Source organism: Anomaloglossus baeobatrachus, chromosome 2 (genome assembly GCF_048569485.1).
Source record: "Anomaloglossus baeobatrachus isolate aAnoBae1 chromosome 2, aAnoBae1.hap1, whole genome shotgun sequence".
Taxonomy (NCBI): Eukaryota; Metazoa; Chordata; class Amphibia; order Anura; family Aromobatidae; genus Anomaloglossus; species Anomaloglossus baeobatrachus.
In genome coordinates this window covers 496,956,692-496,978,554 of record NC_134354.1, presented here as the reverse complement: position 1 = coordinate 496,978,554, position 21,863 = coordinate 496,956,692, and the positions used below count along the sequence as shown (strand labels likewise).

The 21,863-nt window shown below is 48.1% G+C and overlaps 1 protein-coding gene across 1 annotated transcript in view; it reads right to left on the bottom strand.

Annotated features, from left to right (window-relative positions):
• MRPS9 (mitochondrial ribosomal protein S9) overlaps positions 1-21,863 on the bottom strand; it is a 148,007-nt gene that overhangs the window by 15,545 nt on the left and 110,599 nt on the right. Inside the window, exons 8-9 of the mRNA XM_075336489.1 lie at positions 21,511-21,679; positions 18,769-18,877 (exon numbers count right to left, since the gene is read on the bottom strand). Of these exons, the coding sequence (XP_075192604.1) occupies positions 18,769-18,877; positions 21,511-21,679 (278 nt within the window). The remainder of the gene's footprint in view (positions 1-18,768; positions 18,878-21,510; positions 21,680-21,863) is intronic.

The window sequence follows — 21,863 nt, the reverse complement described above, 5'->3', positions numbered from 1 at the left end:
CCCAGTACCAGCCTGCGGCCCAGTACCAGCTCCCAACCACATCTGCCCCTACACTTCCTACCCACTACCACATCTCGCCTTCCACACCCATCATGACCACAACTCAAGCCACTAATTCACCAGCCACCTCTTCTGTCTCCCAATCCCTCCACTCCACCCCTCAATCCTTACCAAATCCCATCCCATCTCCTGGTTTCCCTCTTGGTTTCTCAAGCACACCTTCACCTTCTGTTACTTCCCCACCACCACCACCAACACCACTTTCCACCCTCAATACTCCAACTGTGCGTGTGTTCCCACCTGTCAGCCCCTCCAGTACTATCTCCACCCCAAGCCCAAGATATACCAATTTATAATTTATGTTTGTAATAAAAATAAAAGTTTTTTGTTGAAAAGTATTTATTTGTTCTTGTTTTTTTTGGGTGGAATATTATTTTGCAAGTTAAGTAAATAAAAAGGTAATACAAAAACATAACATGTTGTAATTTGACGGTGTAAAAATTACAAATTTTTAAAGCGAGTGAAAGCTTAAAATTAACAAGGTTAACAAGATATTTTTTAATTTATTTTTAACTATTTTTATTTGTTATAAAACTAAACAAAAATCTTACACCATTTGATCTTGCCAATCTACTCTACCTTCTGGGGACACAAAATAGTCAGCATATTTGTCACGGATTGTTGAACAGGCAACACTACTCCTAAATCCAGGACTGGTGTAGTCAGTCAAAGAGGTGGATTCCAAACTCTGGTCATCCAAGGACAAAGGTTCCTTTGTTAAAACAAAATTGTGCAGTACCACACATGCTTTCACAATTTCATCCACAGTTTCAATGTTTAAATTAATGGCTGTTAACAACACTCGCCATTTGCTGGTTAGTATCCCAAAGGAGCATTCCACCATTCTTCTGGCTCTGGATAATCTGTAATTATATATTTTTTGTGTTTGCGTCAATCCACGGCTTGCATATGGCTTCAATAGATGTTGGGAGAGTTGAAAGGCTTCGTCGGCCACAAAAACAAAGGGCATTGGGGGCTCACATGTGCCAGGAAGAGGTCTTGCAGGAGGGAAATCAAAAGTATTCCCATAGATTCGCCGCCCCATTGGGGACATTTTAAAGACCTGAGAGTCATTGGATCTCCCATATGCGCCAATGTCCACTGAGATGAATTTGTAGTCCGCATCCGTTATTGCCATTAGGACAATTGAGAAATATTTTTTATAATTGTAGTATTCTGACCCCGAAGCAGCAGGTTTCACAATTCTTATATGTTTGCCGTCCACTGAGCCAAGGCAATTTGGAAACTGACAAATGTTATAGTATTGTTCAGCAATTGCAAGCCATCTGTCCCTGTTGGGCTGGGGGATGAAATCATCATGGAGGCAATCCCACAAGGCTTGGCAAGTGTCTCTAATGATTCCCGAGATGGTGGAAATTCCTAGTCGAAACTGGTAGTGGAGGGATGAAAGCGACTCTCCAGTTGCAAGGAATCTGTAAAGGAAAGACAATAATTATAAAAAAATAATAGCAAACACATTACAGTTAAAAGTCAATTTACAGGAGGATACAATTTAAAAAAAAAAAACTTACCTAAGCGTAACCAGCAAACGCTCCTCGGGTGTTATAGAGAACCGGCTGTAGGTGTCCGTTTTACGGATGTTGTCCGCAACAAGGCCAAGGAGGACGTCAAAATTAATCACTGACATCCGGACATAGCTTGTGAATTTTTCATGGTTTCCACGGAGCTCCAGGTATAGTGTTGAAAACACCCCACGTGTCAGTCTCTGTGCAGTCAGGGGATGGATCCAAAAGCGTCGATGTCGCTGACGCCTCAGTCGCTGTCGCTCCTTTTCTCTGACGATGATAGCCAAGCGATTTGCCTCAAATATAAAATCTGCAGCGATCTTTGTGTAATTTGCAAGAATAGCATCCATGGTTTCTGCTTGCCTCTGTCTTCATTCTGTCATATATGCTTCAAAATACTGTATATATACTATATCTTCCCAATAGCCAATCAGAATACGGAACTCGTTAATTGTTTGTTTAGTGTTTAAAAAACGGATCCGTAAAAAAACGGACATAACGGATGCAAAACGGATGCAAACCGGACCTACCGGATCCGTTTTTTAACGGATCCGTCATAAACGGATCCGCTTAAAAACGGATCCGGTAGGTCCGGTTTGCTCCGGTTTGCACAACAAAACCGGAAACGTTGGATACGGCAAAAAAAAGGACTGTGCCTGAATACAGAAAACTGATGTGTGAAAGTAGCCTAAGCCCGTGGGAATCTTATCGCATGTCCCATAATACGTAAAAGTGTACCTATGGACTATCTATATAGATTTTAGTCCTTCATTGTATTTAACCCCTTCCCTTTGTGTCCATTTTCAGCTGTCATTTTTTTTGTATCTGCCTTCTAATGGTTAAACGGGAGAAGGGGGAGAGAGAGAGAGAGAGATGTAGCGTGGCGGACTGGCACACTATCCATCCACAGTGCCCCCACAATGAAGCCAGCCAGTGCCCCCCACAATGAAGCCATCCACAGTGCCCCCCACAATGAAGCCATCCACAGTGCCCCCCACAATGAAGCCAGCCACAGTGACCCCACAATGAAGCCAGCCACAGTGCCCCCACAATGAAGCCAGCCACAGTGCCCCCACAATGAAGCCATCCACAGTGCCCCCCACAATGAAGCCATCCACAGTGCCCCCACAATGAAGCCATCCACAGTGCCCCCCACAATGAAGCCATCCACAGTGGCCCCCACAATGAAGCCATCCACAGTGCCCCCCACAATGAAGCCATCCACAGTGCCCCCCACAATGAAGCCATCCACAGTGCCCCCCACAATGAAGCCATCCACAGTGCCCCCCACAATGAAGCCATCCACAGTGCCCCCACAATGAAGCCATCCACAGTGCCCCCCACAATGAAGCCATCCACAGTGCCCCCCACAATGAAGCCATCCACAGTGCCCCCCACAATGAAGCCATCCACAGTGCCCCCCACAATGAAGCCATCCACAGTGCCCCCCACAATGAAGCCATCCACAGTGCCCCCCACAATGAAGCCATCCACAGTGCCCCCACAATGAAGCCATCCACAGTGCCCCCACAATGAAGCCATCCACAGTGCCCCCCACAATGAAGCCATCCACAGTGCCCCCCACAATGAAGCCATCCACAGTGCCCCCACAATGAAGCCATCCACAGTGCCCCCACAATGAAGCCATCCACAGTGCCCCCCACAATGAAGCCATCCACAGTGCCCCCAACAATGAAGCCATTCACAGTGCCCCCAACAATGAAGCCATCCACAGTGCCCCCACAATGAAGCCAGCCACAGTGCCCCCCCCACAATGAAGCCAGCCACAGTGCCCCCCACAATGAAGCCAGCCACAGTGCCCGCATAATGAAGCCATCCACGCTGCCCCCATAATAAGAGAGAGAGATCAACCCGCGGCAACACAAACAGCTCTGCTACATTGCTACATCTCAGAGCGATAACACTGCCCGCTCTGAGTGTAGCATTAACGATGCCGCCATGAGCGCGGTAGACTGTCACAGCCTCCGGGGCCGGTACACTGTCACAAGCTAGGGGGGCGTGCCAGCATGCACTGACAGGCGGTGGGTGGGGACCGATCACCACAACACACTGTAACAGGCAAGGGGGCGTGTCAACCTGCTCGGACGGACGCTGGGTGGAGAAAACAAGGAAAGAAGTGTGAAGACCCGGAAGAAGTATGCCGCCATGACACAGAGTGTCGGTAAGTATGAAACGCTCATTTATTTATTGTTTTTTCCATGTTTTATGACTTGCCGAATCCGGATCGCGCACCCGGAATCCCGCGTCCGGGTCGTCCCCGGAGATAGCACTGAAACCGCGCGGATCCGGACGTTTACACTCTGGGTCCGCTCAACACTAAGTACGTAAAGTATGTTTATAGCGATACCAGGTGTTTTTTTTTTTTTTAAAACTGATTTTAACCCCATAACGGCGGCCTAACGTCTCAAGACGTCAGAAAAACAGGGTACTTGTTCTGTACTTGCAGCGCCCCCCAGCAACGGGAAGTCTTCGGGGTTTCAGCTACCGGGGGTAGATGAGACCCTGGAGATAATGATTCAGGCCGTTTTTTCCGGTCCCCGCTCACGTGATCACCGGTATACACCGTATACCGATGATCACGTTACAGTAAATGACAGCGCCGGTAAAAAATGATTTATCTCCCACCTGGCTTGATCAAACATGTCAGCTGGAAGATAAATCTCCTCCCCGCTCCCTCGGTGTCGCCAAAGTGCCCCCTCACCCCCAATCCCCCCTCCATAGGTCAAGATGGCGACGTGCACAGCAGCGCGCCGCCTGCATTCACCCTCTCCCTCAGATTTCTGTCGTATGTGCCAGGACACATGCGACAGAAAACTGCTCCCCAGGCCCTGCCAGGTCACCCTTATACCTCCAAGGTGTCTCCCGGTGTTCCCCCCGTACCTTAGCCTCGGCGATCCCCGTGATCCCTCCTCTTCTTCTGTAGCGCTGGTCACATGTGCAAAGCAGCTGACAGCCAGCTTCCTGCTTTTAGAACGCTGCGCTGGCTGCTCGGCACTCTGCTGCTGTGACCCGGGGAGTGTGGGTGCAGTGTCATTGCACCCACACTCTTCACATGGAGGGTCTGCACGCCTAGAAAATGGGGGATATGTTCCCTGAACGTGCCACCCATATTCTAGAAAGGTCCACAGTCGTCGTGGGACCTCCAAAATGGATTACAGCGGACCCGATTTTTTTTTCTCTTTTCAATAAATTGGTGAAAAAGGGAATGTTTTGGGGAGTGTTTTTTTAAATAAATTTCTTTTTGTCGTCATTTTTTTTTTTATTACTGTCAATTAGTTATGTCGGGTATCTGATAGACGCCATAACATAACTAACTGCTGGGCTTGATGCCAGGTGACATTACACATCTAGTATCAACCCCATTTATTACCCCGTTTGCCACCGCATCAAGGCAACGGGTTGAGTTGGGGCGAAGCGCCAGGATTGGCGCATCTAATAGATGCGCCACTTCTGGGGGCGGCTGCGGCCTGCTATTTTTAGGCTGGGAAGAGTCCAATAACCATGGCTCTTCCCACCCTGAGAATACCAGACCACAGCTGTCAGCTTCACCTTGGCTGGTGGTCTAATTTGGGGGGGGACCCCTCTTTTTTTTTTTTTTTTTTTTTTTTTAAAACAGCTTGGGTAGCCCTCCAAATTGATCACCAGCCAAGGTGAAGCTGTCAGCTGTGGTTTGCAGGCTACAGCTGTCTGCTTTACCCTAGCTGGTTATCAAAAATAAGGGGGACCCCACATCGTTTATTTTAGTTATTATTTTTTGGGGAGGCTAAATACAAGGATAGGCACCCTTTAGTGCCACATGAAAGGCACTAAAGGGCGCCAAACTCAGAATATGCAGGGGGTGGGACGTTATATTTGTTTGACATCTATCCATTCATCCATTGTAGCATTTTAGGCTATGTACCCACAACCAGGGTTTACAGCGTTTTGGGCGCAGAGTGTTTTCCCTGCGTCCATAACGCTACGTTGTGCAGTAGAAATACAGTAGAAGGATTTTTAGAAACTCCATGCCCACTGTGCTTCTTTTCTCGGCAGCATAAACCGACCTGTGGTGCAGCTTCCCGAGCCTCAGCATGTCAATTTATGCTGCGGAGACAAGATTGTTCTCTGCAGGTAGAATAGAGCCAACGTCCACAGCAGCCTGAACCCAAATCGTGGGCATGGGCAGCTGCGTTCTCCCGTGGACAACACTCACATCTCTGCAGGAAGGCTGACACTGTGTACTAGACGACATGTCTCTGGATAATGACCACATAGCCTAAAAGTGAGAAATTTGTTGCTACAGCAACATTTTTGTGAAGTACCTGTGGATTCAAAATGCTTACTATACTCCTGAATAAAATCCTTGAGGGGTCCAGTTTTCAAAATGGGGTCACTTGTGGGGGGTTTCTGCTGTACAGGTACCAAAGGGGCCCTGCAAATGTGACATGGTGCCCGCAATTTATTTCAGCTTTTCCAAAATTCAAATGGTGCTCCTTCCATTCCAAGCCCTCCCATTTATCCAGAGGTTTTTGGCCACATGTGGGGTATCCCTGCGCTCATAAGACATTGGATAACAACCTGTGGGGTCCACTTTTTGTTGTTGCCTCTTGAAAAAAGTAAGAAATTTGATGCTAAAGCAACATTTTTGTGAAAAAAAATGAAAATTTTCAATATGGCGACCTAAGCTTATCAAATTCTGTGAAGTACTCGTGGATTCCAAATGCTCACTATACACCTAGATAAAAGCCTTGAGGTGTCTTGTATCCAGAATGGGGTCACTTGTGGGTGACCTCCACTGTTTAGGCACCTTAGGGGCTTTCCAAATGCGACATAGCGTCCACTAATGATTCCAGCCAATTGTGCAGTCAAATGGCGCTCCTTCCCTTCCGAGCCCTGCTGTGCACCCACACAGTTGATTTCCATCACACATAAGGTATCAGCATAATCAGGAAAAATTGCACAATAAATTTAATGCTGAATTTTTTCCGTTTACACTTGTAAAAAAAAAAAAAAAAAAAAAGCTACCTGGTTGAAGTAACAATTTTGTGGTAAAAATGTATTTTTTTATTTTCACAGCTCAACATTATAAACTTCTCTGAAGCCCCTGAGGGTTCAGGGTACTCACCAAACATCTAGATAAATTCCTTGAGGGGTCTATTTTCCAAAATGGGGCCGCATGTTGGGGAGCTTCACTGTATAGGCACCTCCGGGGCTCTCCAAATGCAACATGGCGTCCGCTATTGATTCCAGACAATTTTGCAGTCAAATCGCACTCCTTCCCTTCCGAGCCCTGCTGTGTGCCCAAACAGTTGATTTCCACCACACAAGGTATCGCCAAACTCAGGAGAAATTGCACAATAAATTTCATGGTTATTTTTTTCCTGTTGCCCTTGTGAAAAAAGCTACCTGGTTGAAGTAACAATTTTGTAGTAAAATTTTATTTTTTTATTTTCATGGCTCAACATTCTAAAATTTTGTGAAGCACCTGGGGGTTGAGGGTACTCAGCAAACATTAGATAAATTCCTTGAGGGGCCTAGTTTCCAAAATGGGGTCACTTGTAGGGGGGTTTCTGCTGTTTAGGTACCTTAGGGGACCTCCAAATGCGACATGGTGCCCGCAATCTTTTTCAGCCAAATTTTCTTTCCAAAATTCAAATATTGCTCCTTCCGTTCCAAGCCCTCCCATTTGTCCAAAGAAAGGTTTCAGACCACATGTGAGGTATCACCGCGCTCATAAGAAAGTGGGTAACAAATGTTGAATCATATTTTTGGAATTACCTCTTGAAAAAGTGAGAAAATTGATGCTAAAGCAACATTTTTGAGAAAATTAAAATTTTCAATATGAGAACGTAACGTTATCAAAATCTGTTAAGTACCTGTGGGTCCAAAATGCTCACTATAGCCCTAGATAGAAGCCTTGAGGGGTCTAGTTTCCAAAATGGCATCACTTATGAGGGGTTTCTTCTGTTTAGGTACCTTAGCGGACCTGTAAATGCAACATGGTGCCCGTAATCTATTTCACCCAAATTTGTTTTCCAAAATTCAAATATTGCTCCTTGTGTTCCGAGCCCTCCCATTTGTCCAAACAGAGGTTTCTGACCACATGTGGGGTATCGGCGCGTTCATAAGAAAGTGGGTAACAAGTTTTGGAGTCCATTTTGTTGTGTTATTTCTTCTAAAATTGAATAAATTTGGGTTAGAGCAACATTTTTAGGTAAAATTTTATTTTTTGCTTTTTTTCATTCCACATTGCTTTTGTTCATGTGAAGCATCTGAAGGGTTAATACATTTCTTGAATGTGGTTTTGAGTAGTTTGGGGGGTGCAGTTTTTAGAATGGTGTCACTTTTGGGTATTTTCTGTCATCTAGGCCTATCGAAGTCACTTCAAATGTGATGTGGTCCCTAAAAAAATGGTTTTGTAAATTTTGATGTAAAAATGAGAAAATCGCTGATAAACTTTGAACTCTTCTAACTTCCTAACAAAAAAAATGTTTGTTTCCAAAATTGTGCTTATGTTAAGTAGACATATGGGAAATGTTATTTATTAACTATTTTGTGTCACAGAACTCTCTGGTTTAATGGTATAAAAATTCAAAAGTTGAAGATTGCTAAATTTTCAAAATTTTTGCCAAAATTCATTTTTTTTCATAAACGCAAAAAATATTGTCCTAAATTTGGTACTAACATGAAGTCCAATATGTAACGAAAAAACAATCTCAATCACTGGGATCCGTTGAAACGTTCCAGAGTTATAATAACCTCATGAAGTGACACTGGTCAGAATTGCAAAGAAGGGAATTTTGTTACTTACCGTAAATTCCTTTTCTTCTAGCTCTTATTGGGAGACCCAGACGATTGGGGTATAGCTACTGCCCTCTGGAGGCCACACAAAGCACTACATTAAAAGTGCAAGGCCCCTCCCCCTCTGGCTATACCCCCCCGTGGTATCACGGGTTCTCCAGTTTTAGTGCCAAAGCAAGAAGGAGGAAGCCAATAACTGGTTTAAACAAATTAACTCCGAATAACATCGGAGAACTGAAAAACCGTTCAACATGAACAACATGTGTACCCGCAAACAACAAAAAAACATCCCGAAGGACAACAGGGCGGGTGCTGGGTCTCCCAATAAGAGCTAGAAGAAAAGGAATTTACGGTAAGTAACAAAATTCCCTTCTTCTTCAGCGCTCTATTGGGAGACCCAGACGATTGGGACGTCCAAAAGCTGTCCCTGGGTGGGTAAATAAATACCTCATGTTAGAGCTGCAAAACAGCCCTCCCCTACGGGGGTGTCACTGCCGCCTGCAGGACTCTTCTACCTAAGCTGGCATCCGCCGAAGCATAGGTATGCACCTGATAATGCTTGGTGAAAGTGTGCAGACTGGACCAGGTAGCTGCCTGACACACCTGTTGAGCCGAAGCCTGGTGACGTAATGCCCAGGACGCACCCACGGCTCTGGTGGAGTGGGCTTTTAGCCCCGAAGGAACCGGAAGCCCCGCAGAACGGTAGGCCTCTAGAATTGGTTCTTTGATCCATCGAGCCAGGGTGGCTTTAGAAGCCTGCAACCCCTTGCGCGGACCAGCGACAAGGACGAAAAGTGCATCGGCACGGCGTATGGGCGCCGTGCGGGAAATGTAGATTCTGAGTGCTCTCACCAGATCTAGCAAACGTAAGGCCTTTTCATACCGGTGAACCGGATGAGGGCAAAAAGAAGGCAAGGAAATATCCTGATTAAGATGAAAAGAGGATACGACCTTAGGGAGAAACTCCGGAATGGGGCGCAGCACAACCTTGTCCTGGTGGAACACCAGGAAGGGAGCCTTAGATGACAGAGCTGCCAGCTCAGACACTCGCCGAAGCGATGTGATTGCAACAAGAAACGCCACTTTCTGCGACAGCCGAGAAAAGGAAACTTCCTTCAGAGGCTCGAAGGGCGGCTTCTGGAGAGCAACTAGTACCCTGTTCAGATCCCATGGATCTAACGGTCGCTTGTACGGGGGCACAATATGACAGACCCCCTGCAGGAACGTGCGCACCTTAGGAAGACGTGCTAGACGCTTCTGAAAAAACACGGATAGTGCCGAAACTTGCCCTTTAAGGGAACTGAGCGACAAGCCCTTTTCTAACCCCGATTGCAGGAAGGAAAGAAACTTGGGCAATGCAAATGGCCAGGGAGACACTCCCTGAGCAGAGCACCAGGACAAGAAAATCTTCCACGTTCTGTGGTAGATCTTAGCCGAATTCGACTTTCTAGCTTGTCTCATTGTGGCAATGACTCCCTGAGATAATCCAGCAGATGCTAGGATCCAGGACTCAATGGCCACACAGTCAGGTTCAGGGCCGCAGAATTCTGATGGAAAAACGGCCCTTGGGACAGTAAGTCTGGTCGGTCTGGCAGTGACCACGGTCGACCGATCGTGAGATGCCACAGATCCGGATACCACGACCTCCTCGGCCAGTCTGGAGCGACGAGTATGACGCGGCTGCACTCGGATCTGATCTTGCGTAGCACTCTGGGCAAGAGCGCCAGAGGCGGAAACACGTATGGGAGCTGAAACTGCGACCAATCTTGAACCAAGGCGTCTGCCGCCAGAGCTCTTTGATCGCGCGACCTCGCCATGAATGCCGGGACCTTGTTGTTGTGCCGGGATGCCATTAGGTCGACGTCCGGCACTCCCCAGCGGCGACAGATTTCCTGAAACACGTCCGGGTGAAGGGACCATTCCCCTGCGTCCATGCCCTGGCGACTGAGGAAGTCTGCTTCCCAGTTTTCTACGCCTGGGATGTGAACCGCGGATATGGTGGATGCTCTGTCCTCCACCCACATTAGAATGCGCCGGACTTCTTGGAAGGCTTGCCGACTGCGCGTCCCTCCTTGGTGGTTGATGTATGCCACCGCTGTGGAGTTGTCCGATTGGATTCGGATCTGCTTTCCTTCCAGCCACTGTTGGAAGGCCAGTAGAGCAAGATACACTGCTCTGATCTCCAGAACATTGATCTGAAGGGTGGACTCCTGCGGAGTCCACGTCCCCTGAGCCCTGTGGTGGAGAAATACTGCTCCCCACCCTGACAGACTCGCATCTGTCGTGACTACTGCCCAGGATGGGGGCAGGAAGGATCTTCCCTGAGACAATGATGTGGGAAGGAGCCACCATTGTAGAGAGTCTTTGGCCGTCTGGGAAAGCGAGACTTTCCTGTCCAGGGACGTTGACTTCCCGTCCCATTGGCGGAGAATGTCCCATTGAAGTGGGCGCAGATGAAACTGCGCAAAGGGAACTGCTTCCATGGCTGCCACCATCTTCCCTAGGAAATGCATGAGGCGCCGCAAGGGATGCAACTGGCCCTGCAGGAGAGATTGCACCCCTGTCTGTAGTGACCGCTGCTTGTCCAGCGGAAGCTTCACTATCGCTGCTAGAGTATGAAACTCCATGCCAAGATACGTTAGTGACTGAGTCGGTGATAGGATCGACTTTGGAAAGTTGATGATCCATCCGAAAGACTGTAGAGTCTCCAGCGTAGCATTCAGACTGAGTTGGCATGCCTCCTGAGAGGGAGCTTTGACCAATAAGTCGTCTAGGTAAGGAATCACCGAGTGACCCTGAGAGTGCAAGACTGCTACCACCGCCGCCATGACCTTGGTGAAGACCCGTGGGGCTGTCGCCAGACCAAATGGAAGAGCTACGAACTGAAAATGGTCGTCTCCTATCACAAAACGTAGAAAACGTTGATGTTCTGTAGCAATTGGCACGTGGAGATAAGCATCCTTGATGTCTATTGAGGCAAGGAAGTCTCCTCTGGACATTGAGGCAATGACAGAGCGGAGGGTTTCCATCCGGAACCTCCTGGCGTGCACATGTTTGTTGAGCCGTTTTAGGTCCAGAACAGGACGGAACGAGCCGTCCTTTTTTGGAACCACAAAGATATTGGAGTAAAACCCTTGCCCTTGTTCCTGAGGAGGGACTGGGATAACCACTCCTTCCGCTCTTAGGGAATCCACCGCCTGCAGCAGAGCATCTGCTCGGTCTGGCCGTGGGGAGGTTCTGAAGAACCGAGCTGGAGGACGAGAATTGAACTCGATTCTGTACCCGCGAGACAAAATGTCCGTCACCCACCGGTCTTTGACCTGTGACATCCAAATGCCGGAAAAGCGGGAGAGCCTGCCCCCGACCGGCGATGCGGAGGGGGGGGGCTGGAAGTCATGAGGTAGCCGCTTTGGAAGCGGTACCTCCATTTGCTTTCTTGGGGCGTGTGTGAGTCCGCCACGAATCTGAGTTTCTTTGCGTCCTCTGAGTCCCTTTGGACGAGGTAAATGGTGTCTTGCCCGAACCTCGAAAGGACTGAAACCTCTGCTGCCACTTTTTCTGCTGAGGTTTGGGTGTTCTGGGTTGTGGTAAAGAGGAGTCTTTACCCTTGGACTGTTTAATGATGTCAGCCAATGGCTCGCCAAACAGTCTCTCTCTAGACAAAGGCAAACTGGTTAAACATTTTTTGGAACCAGCATCTGCTTTCCAGTCCTTTAACCACAAGGCTCTGCGCAAAACAACCGAATTGGCGGACGCCATTGAGGTGCGACTGGTAGATTCTAGGACCGCATTGATAGCGTAAGACGCAAACGCCGACATCTGCGTGGTAAGGTGCGCCACTTGCGGCACTGCTGGATGCATGATAGCATCCACTTTTGCTAAGCCAGCTGAAATAGCCTGGAGTGCCCATACGGCTGCGAATGCCGGAGCAAACGACGCGCCGATAGCTTCATAGACAGATTTTAACCAAAGGTCCATCTGTCTGTCATTGGCATCTTTAAGTGAAGCGCCATCCTCCACTGCAACTATGGATCTAGCTGCAAGTTTGGAAATCGGGGGGTCTACCTTTGGACACTGTGTCCAGCGCTTGACCACCTCAGGGGGAAAAGGGAAACGCGTATCTTTAGATCGTTTAGAGAAACGCCTTTCTGGGTGAGCGTCGTGCTTCTGGATTGATTCTCTGAAGTCAGAGTGATCTAACAAAGCACTCAATTTACGCTTGGGATAAAGGAAACGAAACTTTTCCTGCTCCGCAGCCGCCTCTTCTGCTGAAGGGGCTGGGGGAGAAATATCCAACAGCCTATTGATGGCTGAGATAAGGTCGTCTACCATGGCATCCCCATCCGGGGTATCCAGGTTGAGAGGGGTTCCAGGAGTGGATTCCTGATCACTCTCATCAGACACATCACAGGGAGACTGATTGCGCTGAGACCCTGAGCAGTGTGAAGACGTCGAGGGTCTTTCCCAGCGAGCTCGCTTAGGGTGGCTGGGGCTATCATCTGAGTCATAATCCTCGGCCTGTGAAGCCGGGGACCCCCCTGTGGGCTGGATTAATTCCAAGTGAGGGGGACCTGAGGACAGAGGCCTCGCCGTGCCCAGAGACTGAGCCCCATGCATAGATTGCAAGGTCTCAAGGATTTTTGCCATAGATACAGACATATTATCTGCAAAAACTGCAAAGTCCGTCCCTGTCACCGGGGCAGAACTTACAAGCGTCTCAGCCTGGGTCGCCACCTCTCCTGACTCCAGCTGGCGAAGCAGCACCGGGTCGGAGCATTGCACACAATGGGGGTCATCAGAGCCTGCTGGTAGATTAGCCCCACATGCAGCACACGCAGTATACACAGCCCTTTTTGCCTTGGCCGCCTTGCGTTTTGAGGATGACATGTTGCTGCTTCCACAGAGCGATCTGGGAGATGCAGCCAGAAGCGCACCTCACAGTGCAAGAAATACAATATCTATATAACTGTATCCAGTACACTGATACACAGTGAGGCACTAGAGGGACCAGCACAGAAAAATCGCTTACCGCCCGCTTAAAAAGCGGGTGTGTGGTCGCCAGATAGCCCCTAGTCCAGGTCTCCCAGAGCCTTGCGTCCTTCCTCCAGCCAGGCATGCATGTAATGGCTGCCGGCGTCTCGAGAGAGGAAGGGGGGCGGGCCCTGGGCGTTCCTGGCCAGGAGCGGGAAGCCTGCTTCCCTCTGTGCATAGTGTGAGGGCTGGAGCATGTAAATCAGGCTCCAGCCCTCGTCGCTGCTAGCGAACAGCGTCTCTCCCCTACCCTGAATGACAGGGTGGGGGCGGGAACGAAACGGAGCTGCCGGCGTCCTAGGCCCAAAAAGCCGGGGACTAAAGTTATAACCGCCGCCGCCGTAAAAGCGCGGACGGCGGATCCCCGGCGCACCACAAGTCACAGCAGCGCCGCCCGGTCCAGAGGGGGTCGGCGCTGCGTTCCCAAACACAAACAATCCCCCAGTAATCTGTAGGGACACCAACTCCACGTTGCGGTCCCCGGCGCACTATAACACCCAGCCAGCCCGGAGTGTGTCTGTGCCTGCCGGGGACACAGAGTACCTGTATGATGCAGGGCCCTGTCCCTGATCGTACTCCTGCTCCGAATCCATCAGGTTCTAATGGGTCTGTGGATGGAGCCCGGCATCAGAGCTGAGAGGCTGGCAGGATCCCACTTCCACAGAGCCCTACAAGGGGATGTGGAAGGAAAACAGCATGTCAGGCTCCAGCCCTGTACCAGCAATAGGTACCTCAACCTTACAACACCATCCAGGGGTGAGAAGGGAGCATGCTGGGAACACTATATGTGTCCTCTTTTCTTCCATCCGACATAGTCAGCAGCTACTGCTGACTAAAATCTGTGGAGCTATGCATGGAATGTCTGACCTCCTTCGCACACAAAGCTAAAACTGGAGAACCCGTGATACCACGGGGGGGTATAGCCAGAGGGGGAGGGGCCTTGCACTTTTAATGTAGTGCTTTGTGTGGCCTCCAGAGGGCAGTAGCTATACCCCAATCGTCTGGGTCTCCCAATAGAGCGCTGAAGAAATTTGGTCTTGTCATTAAAGGGAACCTGTCAGCAGAAATTTCGCCCAAAACCTAAAAGATTCCCCCTCTGCAGCTCCTGGGCTGCATTCTAGAAAGGTCCCTGTTATTATTGTGCCCCCTGTGAGACCAAAATAAAGACTTTATAAAGTGGTACCTTTTTGTATGCAGATTCTCTAAATGTGACACGGGGGCGGGCTGCCTGATGGCCGTTAGTCTGCCTCCTGCCACTTTAGGCCGTCCCCCATCGCCGATTTCCATGCTGTGGACGCCGCCCAGTGCTCCACAGGTCCCCGCGCATGCCCAGTGCTCATCTCTCGTGGATGAGCACTGTGCCCAGTGTCACCGCTGGTGACGTGCGCGCAGGCTTTAGATTATGGGCGGTGCTGTGATGTTTATTACCAAGCAACCGCCCATAATCACGGGACCGCGCTTTCACCCTCGGCGTCCTTCGTTCTGCGCAAGCGCGCTGCTGCTGACCCCACGTCACCTCCTTCCCATCTTGCCCTGAGGCAGGAAATAGATAAATGACGTGGGGTCAGCAGCACCGCGCTTGCGCAGAACGAAGGACGCCGAGGGGGAAAGCGCGGTCTCGCGATTATGGGCGGTTGCTTGGTAAACATCACAGCACCGCCCATAATCTAAAGCCTGCGCGCACGTCACCAGCGGTGACACTGGGCACAGTGCTCATCCACGAGGGATGAGCACTGGGCATGCGCGGGGACCTGTGGAGCACTGGGCGGCGTCCACAGCTATGGAAATCGGCGATGGGGGACGGCCTAAAGCGGCAGGAGGCAGACTAACGGCCATCACGCAGCCCGCCCCCGTGTCACATTTACAGAATCTGCATACAAAAAAGTACCACTTTATAAAGTCTTTATTTTGGTCTCACAGGGGGCACAATAATAACAGGGACCTTTCTAGAATGCAGCCCAGGAGCTGCAGAGAGGGAATCTTTTAGGTTTTGGGCGAAATTTCTGCTGACAGGTTCCCTTTAAGGTGAAAATTAGCTCAGTCACTAAGGGGGTTAAATAATAAAATCTTGAAAACTTGGTTTGTGTTGACATTCTGATACCCATATCATATTGAAGACCTTAACGCTGATGTAATTTTAGTGATCTCTGATCAAGCCCTAAGGCCGCATATGTTTCATGGGATTACTGAGACAAGGAATCTTCAAAAGGTATGGCCACGGCAGTAATGATCAGCCATAAGGGGGCCCTGCAGGACTTGATGAAGCAACAGAGGGAAGCTCCACTCTCTGACCACTTATATGTTCTGGTCAAAAGGTAACAACTGCATGTAAGTAGATAACTGCAACGAGTGGAGCTGGCTTCAACAGTGGCTGTTGCAGACATGTGTGAGCTGTATAATACATGTTTGGCATCGGTAAATATATGTCAAATGTTAAGGGATTAAAAGGCCTTAACACCGTTCCAATTCTTGCTATACAAAAAACTATCAGCAGGTTTTCACTACCTCATCTGAGAGTAGCATGATGTAGGCAAATAAACACACTTTGATTACTGTGTGCAGCTGTTCTGACAGTGATTTTAGATTTTGCGTGTAGCAGAGCTGGGAGAGCAGCCCTGTCCCACACCAGGCTTTCACTGCTAATCACAGAAGGGGACGGAGTCAAACTACAACTCATACAATGCTGAGACCCACTAATGATAAAGCTAAGAGGCCTAAGCTAACATTGCAGGTAATCAAAAAAAGACATAAGACACAGGGCTGAAATTTATGTTTTAACTATTATGCTGGGTTCACACATAGCGACAACGACGTCGTTGCTACTGCTACGGCACCATTTTCGGTGACATAGCAGCGACGTCCCGTCGCTGTCGCTGTGTGTGACATCCAGCAATGACCCGGCCCCTGCTGTGAGGTCGCTGCTCGTTGCTGAATGTCCTGCTTCATTTTTTGCTCGTTGCTCTCTCGCTGTCACACACAGCGATGTGTGCTTCACAGCGGGAGAGCAACGAACTGAAGTGAGCAGGGAGACTGCTTCTGGCAGCCTGCGGTAAGCTGTAACCAAGGTAAACATCGGGTAACCAAGGGAAGCCCTTTCCTTGGTTACCCGATATTTACTTTAGTTACAGCGTCCGCCGCTCTCACGCTGCCGGCTCCCTGCACAGAGCCAGAGTACACATCGGTAAATAAGCAATGGTTTGCTTATTCACCCGATGTGTACTGTGGCTATGAGTGCAGGGAGCCAGCGCTAAGCGGTGTGCACTTGTAACCAAGGTAAATATCAGGTAACCAGAGAAGCACTTTGGTTGGTTACCCGATAGTTACCTTAGTTACCAAGCGCAGCATCGCTTCCACAGCGACGCGTGTCGTTATGATCGCTGCTGCGTCTGCTGTGTTTGACAGCTAAGCAGTGATCATAACAGCGACTTACAAGGTCGCTGTTGCGTCACAGAAAATGGTGACGTAACAGCGACGTCGTTGTCGCTGTCGCTATGTGTGAACCCAGATTTACAGCATGCTTTCTTCAGATTACATTGCAGAGACATTCTGACAAGAGTCCCTTTATAGATCATTAATCTTGTAGGATCATTGACAAACCAGTCATGAATTTTTTTCATTCTGGTCCCTGAAATGCCAGTTTACAAGGTGCTCTGCACATTGATTGTACTGACCACATTAAAAAATACATCTGAGGGAAAGAATTATTGGCCCTGGTTTGTTACATGGACCTAATATATTCATTTTATAAGTGAACAGCAAAACTGAGAACAAAAACTGAAAACATACAGTTTGTTTATTACCGTATTTTTCGGACTATAAGACGCACTTTTTCCTCCAAATGTTGGGGGAAAGTGGGGGGTGCGTCTTATATTATGAATGTAGGGCTGCGGGGAATGAGGGGCTGCGATGGAGCGGGTCATCGGGGGCACGAGCAGGCTGCAGCAGCGCCTGCCGTGACCACATGGGCCCGCTCATTATATATGCATGCCCATACTCCCGCCCATCTCTCAGGGCTGAAGCCGGCGCTGACAGGTGGGCGAGGTGATGGGCGGGGGATGTGCGCTTACTAAACAGACGCCCGCATGATTACTCCTGGCAACTACAGCCTGGAGTGATCATGTGCGGCTGTATTCACTGCTTCCTGTGCATCATCATCAGCGCGGGGGGCAGTAAATGAGTATAACTCACCTGCCACGATCCCTGCAGCACCGCAATATCCTCCTGTCTGTGCCGGCAGCGCTGTGTGGAGCCGGCCACGATCCCTGCAGAATCATGATGTCCTCCTGTCTGTGCCGCTGCTGTGAGCACCGCTAGTCTCAACACAGCCGCTGCTGGCAAAGACAGGAGGACATCGCAGTGCTGCAGTGATCGTGGCCGGCTCCACACAGCGCTGCCGGCACAGACAGGAGGAGGAGCGATGCTGCGTGGAGCGAGGAAAGGGGAGTATAAATGTATATTTATTTTTTTTGTGTGCCACAGGATGCACGGCATATAGCAGGATGATGGTATATGAGCAGGATGATGGCGTATATAGCAGGATGATGGCGTATATAGCAGGATGATGGCGTATATAGCAGGATGATGGCGTATATAGCAGGATGATGGCGTATATAGCAGGATGGGGGTATATAGCAGGATGGGAGCACATAGCAGGATGGGGGTATATAGCAGAATGCGGCCATATGCCAAGATGGGGTATATAGCAGGACAGGATGCGGCCATATGCCAAGATGGGGTATATAGCAGGACAGGATGCGGCCATATGCCAGGATGGGGTATATAGCATGATGCGTCCATATACAGGATGAGGTATATAGCAAGATGGGAGCACATACCAGGATGGCAGTATATAGCAAGATGGGGCTATACCAGGATGAGGGACATATATATACACAAGGCAGGAGGATCATTACCAGGCTGGGGTACCTTAGTAGAGAATTTGGGGACATTACCCCCATAACAGTGTCAGCAGCAGATCCTCGCCCCATAACAGTGTGTCATGACCACATTTTTTGCATAAAATTTTATTTTCCTATTTTCCTTCTCTAAAACCAGGGTGCGTCTTATGGTCCGGTGCGTCTTATAGTCCGAAAAATACGGTATTAGCAAAACACAACTAGATTCACTAAAGGCAATGCCATACCGGTCCATAGGTACTGTCTGGTTTTAGAGTCCATCTCTATTGAAGTGAATAGGGTTGAGCTGAAATATCCCATGCAATCTATGAACATACGTAGAATTTTTGGCAGAAAGCAATTTTTTTTAAAATCCTGAACAACCTTAACCCTTTAACTACCCATACCACTTTAATGTCCCTTGTTCATACATGAATAATGCATAGCTTCTCTACCTGTCTTGAAGTACTGTAAAATAATCCAAATACTCCTCTCCGTTTATAGTAATTTTTCCTTTTCCTTGGTCTCGCAGCACAGCTGTAGCCTCGGACGTTTTCCTCTTGCCTAAAAATGATAACATACAAGCTGGTTTTATCCAATACAAACACTTAGTGCATTTTTCAGTCTGAAATTCTCTTCATTTATAGTATTACCCACAGAATATTGTGCAGTAAAAATATTTTTTTTCTCTATTAATGTTTCTAATTACTCAAGCCCATAATGGTCAGGTGTGACAGCTGATGCTGCTTGTGGACTGGCCAGCATGCATCACACATTGGCTGTATGAGCTGAGCCGTAGAGGGAGAGACCTGACAATCTAGGGCAGTGGGTAGGGAGAAGCTGCTTGGGACCAGTCTGTCCGCCTAGTCTACAGCATGGATCAGTCCCCAGTGGCTGAGCTGTAGACTAATCGGACAGACATAGCAGAGCTATGTATGTAAGTGCAAATGCGCATGTAGCAATGCTATATATGTAAGTGCAAATGTAGCACAGCTGTGTATGTAAGGGTAACTGCGCATGTAGCACAGCTGTGTATGTAAGGGTAACTGCGCATGTAGCACAGCTGTGTATGTAAGGGTAACTGCGCATGTAGCACAGCTGTGTATGTAAGGGTAACTGCGCATGTAGCACAGCTGTGTATGTAAGGGTAACTGCGCATGTAGCACAGCTGTGTATGTAAGGGTAACTGCGCATGTAGCACAGCTGTGTATGTAAGGGTAACTGCGCACGTAGCACAGCTGTGTATGTAAGGGTAACTGTGCACGTAGCAAAGCTGTGTATGTAAGGGTAACTGTGCATGTAGCAAAGCTGTGTATGTAAGGGTAACTGTGCATGTAGCAAAGCTGTGTATGTAAGGGTAACGGCGCATGTAGCAAAGCTGTGTATGTAAGGGTAACTGTGCATGTAGCACAGCTGTGTATGTAAGGGTAACTGTGCATGTAGCACAGCTGTGTATGTAAGGGTAACTGTGCATGTAGCACAGCTGTGTATGTAAGGGTAACTGTGCATGTAGCACAGCTGTGTATGTAAGGGTAACTGCGCATGTAGCACAGCTGTGTATGTAAGAGTAACTGCGCATGTAGCACAGCTGTGTATGTAAGGGTAACTGCGCATGTAGAACAGCTGTGTATGTAAGGGTAACTGCGCATGTAGCAAAGCTGTGTATGTAAGGGTAACTGCGCATGTAGCAAAGCTGTGTATGTAAGGGTAACTGCGCATGTAGCACAGCTGTGTATGTAAGGGTAACTGCGCATGTAGGACAGCTGTGTATGTAAGGGTAACTGCGCATGTAGCACAGCTGTGTATGTAAGGGTAACTGTGCATGTAGCAAAGCTGTGTATGTAAGGGTAACTGTGCATGTAGCAAAGCTGTGTATGTAAGGGTAACTGTGCATGTAGCAAAGCTGTGTATGTAAGGGTAACGGCGCATGTAGCAAAGCTGTGTATGTAAGGGTAACTGCGCATGTAGCACAGCTGTGTATGTAAGGGTAACTGCGCATGTAGCACAGCTGTGTATTTAAGGGTAACTGCGCATGTAGCACAGCTGTGTATGTAAGGGTAACTGTGCATGTAGCACAGCTGTGTATGTAAGGGTAACTGTGCATGTAGCACAGCTGTGTATGTAAGGGTAACTGTGCATGTAGCAAAGCTGTGTATGTAAGGGTAACTGTGCATGTAGCAAAGCTGTGCATGTAAGGGTAACTGCGCATGTAGCACAGCTGTGTATGTAAGGGTAACGGCGCATGTAGCACAGCTGTGTATGTAAGGGTAACTGTGCATGTAGCACAGCTGTGTATGTAAGGGTAACTGTGCATGTAGCACAGCTGTGTATGTAAGGGTAACTGTGCATGTAGCAAAGCTGTGCATGTAAGGGTAACTGCGCATGTAGCACAGCTGTGTATGTAACCGCACATGTAGCAGAGCGGTATATGCAAGTGTGGCTGCACAAGTAGCAGAGCTGTATTAGTAACTGCAAATGTGCATGTAGCAGAGATGTGTTTGCAAGTACATATGTGCATGTAGCAGAGCTGTGTGTATAATACACATACTGCAGAGAAACAACAACAATAGATTTATTACTTCCCTATTCTTCCCCATTACATTAAAGTGTGTGCTAAATGACCCCTCCACCTTACACCAGAGAATTTTTTTTTTTTTATAAATATTTTTCCTGTATTCTACTGCCTAAATCTAGAGGGCGTCTTACAGTCTGAAAAATATAGTATGTCCAATATTATACAATTTACAATACTTTTTATTCGATTTCTTCCTAATTTTATACATATCTATATTTGTTACACAATATGTTCCCTTAAGTGATCAACAATATCTTGGAGGAAATTCCATTCTTACTCTAATGTATCTGGTTCATTCATAAGAATTTCAGTTATTGGCTGAACAGTCCAATAGCAGAGCTGCGAAGAACCAACTCTGCTATGTGGGCAGACACGCTGCGATCATGTGATCAGTGTGACCAATAGAATCATTGGCTTTGTCGATGCTTCTGTTTACTACAAAACACTCAGACACAATGCAAATGGCAAAAGAGAAGACAGAAGTGGCGATAAACCACTTCTGTCTTTTCCGTCGGATCCCTGGCTGTCATTCTTGCAATATTATAGATTGCTATATTGATCATAAAAACACAAACTATCACAACCCAAATAAACACTTGAATAAATCCGGTAATGTAATTACCTTCCCCGGTGCTGAATGCCACTCCATGCTCATCATACTGCAGAGGATTAACCATTTGCTTTTTGGACTGGATTTCGAGATTCTTGCAGTATTTCAGTATATAGTCCTCCTCAATGCTGCTGTGCGGCATGCTCACCAAGCGTTCCATGGTTTGTAAAAAATACAGGTACTGCAGGCAAACAAAAACTCATTAGGAGGTGTCAGTGTAATTGCCTGTGCTATAGTTCTAGGCTGAAGCTTGGCAAAGCAGGACTCTCATTGACATTCCCTGTCAGATTGACACTTTGGCATATGGATGTTCGTTTCCAAACAGTGTGAGACAATACATTTCTATGCTCCACAAAATCCCCAGG